The 4,355-nt window shown below is 44.9% G+C and overlaps 1 protein-coding gene across 1 annotated transcript in view; it reads right to left on the minus strand.

Annotated features, from left to right (window-relative positions):
• Positions 1-6: 6 nt before the first annotated feature.
• LOC108533127 (glutamate dehydrogenase 1, mitochondrial-like) overlaps positions 7-4,355 on the minus strand; it is a 37,171-nt gene continuing 32,822 nt past the window's right edge. Inside the window, exons 10-12 of the mRNA XM_017877534.1 lie at positions 4,215-4,310; positions 1,923-1,985; positions 7-482 (exon numbers count right to left, since the gene is read on the minus strand). Coding sequence (XP_017733023.1) covers positions 363-482; positions 1,923-1,985; positions 4,215-4,310 — 279 coding nt within the window. The 3' untranslated portion in view covers positions 7-362. The remainder of the gene's footprint in view (positions 483-1,922; positions 1,986-4,214; positions 4,311-4,355) is intronic.

The following is a 4,355-nucleotide window of genomic DNA, read 5'->3' on the forward strand; positions in this document are numbered from 1 at the left end:
GCAAAATAAGCAAGCAACTGACTGCTCTTGACTGTCCCTTCCCCAGCAATAGCACTGATTGTGTTGGGAAAAGCCACAGAGCAAGGCTGCACAGCCAGATGGAGGAGACTTTTTATTTAAAGGCAAAATACCAAAATGGCTGTCTGGTGTAGGTGATTTCTACTTTCACACTCAGCTTGTACATGATCCCCTAACCTTAACTTCTTTCTCCTTCGGGGCTGATTTGGATTGACTTGTTGAGAATGGTATCCATTATTACTGAGTCAGGAGAGAAAGGGATTTCTGTGGTTACATGTAAACTTGTGATAGCTCTGCAGAAGTTACAGGTGAAGAGGGTAGTGAGGAAGTCAGCCACGATCCATCTATGTGAAGGTCACACCAGCTTCATTGTACACTTTGAAGACTTTCTCAATAGCATTGACATAGGCAGCTGTTCTCAGGTCCAATCCCAGGTTATACTTCATGGCTGTGCGCATAATTTGCTGAAAAGAAAGAGAAAATGCAGTGAAGATGATCCTGACTCAAGTGGCCAGGCCATAACCACACAAGGCCCAGACAGGCCTGGTCCAAGTTACCTTCTCAGTGTTTCAAGGCAGGACTTGGGCAGCCAAAGACAAACCACTGTAGCAGCAGAACCACTAGGCAGGAGGGCCTGATTCTCTGGACTTAACAATGGGGTGGCTGGGTGCAGTGGCTCACGCCTGTAATCCCAGCACTTTGGGAGGCTGAGATGGGCAGATCACTTGAGGTCAGGAGTTCAAGACCAGACTTGCCAACATGGTGAAACCCTGTCTCCACTAAAAATACAAAAATGAGGCTGGGGTGCGGTGCCTCACACCTGTAATCCCAGCACGTCGGGAGGCCAAGGCGGGTGGATCACTTGAGGTCAGGAGTTCGAGACCACCCTGACCAACATGGTGAAACCACATCTCTACTAAAAATAGAGCGCAGGGGTGGGCACCTGTAATCCCAGCTACTTGGGAGACCGAGGAAGGAGAATTGCTTGAACCCAGGAGGCGGTGGTTGCAGTGAGCAGAGATCGCACCACTGCACTCCCAGTGGGAGACAGAGCAAGACTCCATGTCAAAAAACAAAACAAAAACAAAAATTAGTTGGGCGTTGTGGCTCACACCCGTAATCCCAGCTACTCGGGAGGCTGAGGGACAAGAATTGCTCGAACTCAGGAGGCAGAGGGTACAGTGAGCTGAAATTGCGCTACTGCACTCTAGCCTGAGCAACAGGGCGAGACTCCATCTCAAAAACCCAAAAAAAGAAGGGAGTGATGAAAATGTTCTAGAATTATAAAGTGGTGATGGCTCGAATATACAATAAAAGATGCCGAATTTTATACTTTGAAAGGATGAATTTATAGGACATAAACCCTATCTCAATAAAAAATTAACAAGAAAAACAACAGCACTAAGAAGCACCACCTTCTTCATCAATATCTGCCTATGCTATTTCATCATAAATCCAAGCAGACAGAATCTGAACCCAAGAAGAAATTAGGAAAACGGTACTCACACTGTGGTTGAGGCCTTAAAGTAGGGATCAAGCAGTCAAAACAACTTGTGCTTATACCAAATTCTACAGTAAGGTAGCCTCCTGTAGCTGTAACATAGTGGCGCACTGAGCTACAACCCAGTTTGGCTAACTACTCGATACTGGGCTAGCTGCCAACGTCATCACCTCCTAAGTCAGCCTTATTATTTCTCTCCAAAGCCTCATAAACATATTTGAAGACTCTAAAAAAACTTCTCATCATCTGAGACTGAAAAAGCACGTGTTTTGCTACACAGAAATGAGGAGCATTGAACAGACTGCTATTTTCTATCAGCACACACAGTCTGGCGACTGAGATAACACGATTGAGTTGCACTTCATGTGACTAGCAGGAAGGCAAACAGCATCTGCACACATACCCTGGCAGATCGCTCCATTGTGTACGCCAAGCCAGAATGCACGATGTCTTTCTCAGATGCACCCTATTAGGGAAAAAGAACAGGTGTTTAACAAAACCACAAAGACCTGCTTTGTGTCCCTGTATAAGATGACAAAGGATTCTTAAGTCCAGACAGAATTTTTTGTCTTTCAGCAAAGATATGTCATTTCTGTACAGTATCAAAGATACAGTATCTTGATACTCAAGTAACAATTTATTTTTATTATATTTGACAGCAAACAAATACTCATGAAATAAGATTACGGTACAACAATGAAGACAGTTTTTGGACTTAAGAGACATGGGGGCATGGAGTGAGATGAGCACCCTCCACTCATGGAGACGCAGATGCACTGAGCAATGTGTTACGCTGTTCGTGCCACGGTGCGTTCACCTCGGCTCCCCAGAGAACAGGGACACCACCCAGAACACAGAAAGGAATCTGATGAAACCCCAAAGCGGCTTTGGGGTAGAATTCTGCCTGTGTATTCAGTACTGCCAGCAACTTTTAAAGCTGTATAGATCTTAGCAGCTTCTTAATTTTACTGAACAGGAAACTAAGGACCAGAGAAGCTGGTCAACGTTACAGATAGCTATTTTTAGAGTTAGGATATGATCCAGGGACTTCACCATCAAGTCAGCTTCTCTCTTCCCTAATTTGTTTCTTGAAATGCTTTTTAAAAAATTAAGGATAATTAACTCACTACCACTCTTAAGGTGACCCAGCTACCAGGAGCTGGGTAGGTGTGGAAGCTCCCAGGCTGCCTCAGTTTTATCTGTGAACAGATAGCAGGTCATGAGCTGGAGTGCAGGGCAGCGAGAAGAGGAGAAAATATGATGTAATCACTCAGGAGAACGGGGAGAACGAATAGAACATGGAAAAGCAGTATGACTGCTGGGCAGCTCTGAGCACCTACTTGAGGTTAGTGGTCAGGGCGTGAACTGCCAGCAGGGCCTCCTACAGGGTAGAGGCATGGAAGAGACTGCTGGGATTTAATCAGGGCTTAGGTGTTAACAAGGGCGTATGACGAAGGAAACAAGACCGGGGAGTGACTGTAATGATGGAGCATGGAATTTAAGTTAGATAAGGAGGGAAGTGAGGGTGCTGGGGGATGAGGGACAGTGGAAACATGGCAGGGTCATGATGTGGGTCCTGATACTGCCAAACAGGGACAGGGGGAAATAAGAGAGAGAGAGGTGGAGAACACTTTCTTTTTTTTAACTGACAAGGCATATGCTGGGCAATGGGGTGACCAAAGAGAGTGGTGAACAGCCCTCTGACAGCAGCAGTAGCAGCACAAGCCCTTCCAATGCACTACTAGCCACTTGGGATGGATGTTATGTATGAAACAGTGGCACACAGGAGACTTTCAGAGACAGCCACAGAACTGCAGTGACACTTAGGCAGGGAAGGGATTGGTGTATTCCAGATGGAAGGACCAGAACAAAGACATCACTGTAGGAAAAAGGAAGGCTTACTTAGGGGAATGGTTAGTACCTAGAATGGCTAAAGCATTTTTTCTTTCTTTAAAACAAAACCTTTAACTTTTTCCCATGTTGCAATACAGTCTCAGAACGGTTTTCTATCACTGAATATTTCATAAGAAGATACATGATAACTTAGCCATTGTAATATATTCTTAAACTATGACTATTTCCTAAGATGTATTATAAGATATAACTCAGTCATTTCCCTGCCCTTGAACTTTAAATAAAACCAAATTTAAAAACTGTCTACACTGTTTCTTTTTTTTCTTTTGAGATGGAGTTTCGCTGTTGTTGCCCAGTCTGGAGTGCAGTGGCACGATCTTGGCTCATTGCAACCTCTGCCTACCAGGTTCAAGCAATTCTCCTGCCTCAGCCTCCCAAGTAGCTGGGACTACAAGCACGCCACCATGGCCGGCTAATTTTTTGTATTTTTAGTAAAGACGGAGTTTCGCCATGTTGGCCAGGCTGGTCTTGAACTCCTGACCTCAGGTGATCCGCCCGCCTTGGCCTCCCAAAGTGCTGGGATTAGAGGCGTGAGCCACCGTGCCCGGCCTATACATAGTTTCAGTAACATCACCGTGCATGGAGTGGTTCCTCCTCTTTTGAATTATTTTCTTAGGATAAATTCCCAGAGGGGAGATTATCATAGCACCAAAGGGCAGGAACACATTAATAACTTCACATTTTCCAAAGAGCTGCACCGATCTGCACTGTCACTACAATAAAGGTACAACTGTTTCACCACATACATGGTGTGGTACAACTGTGGGGTGAGCACACTCACCGATATCCTGTCTTGGAACTCTGCCGTGGGTACAATGGGAATAGTTCCACCATGCTTTCCAAATTTTCTTTCTAAACTCTCTTGAACAGACACTATAGAAAAAACAAAAAAACAAGAGATCAAGATATTGCTAACAGAAAA

Source organism: Rhinopithecus bieti, unplaced genomic scaffold, assembly GCF_001698545.2.
Source record: "Rhinopithecus bieti isolate Rb0 unplaced genomic scaffold, ASM169854v2 scaffold_11515, whole genome shotgun sequence".
NCBI classification, from domain to species: domain Eukaryota; kingdom Metazoa; phylum Chordata; class Mammalia; order Primates; family Cercopithecidae; genus Rhinopithecus; species Rhinopithecus bieti.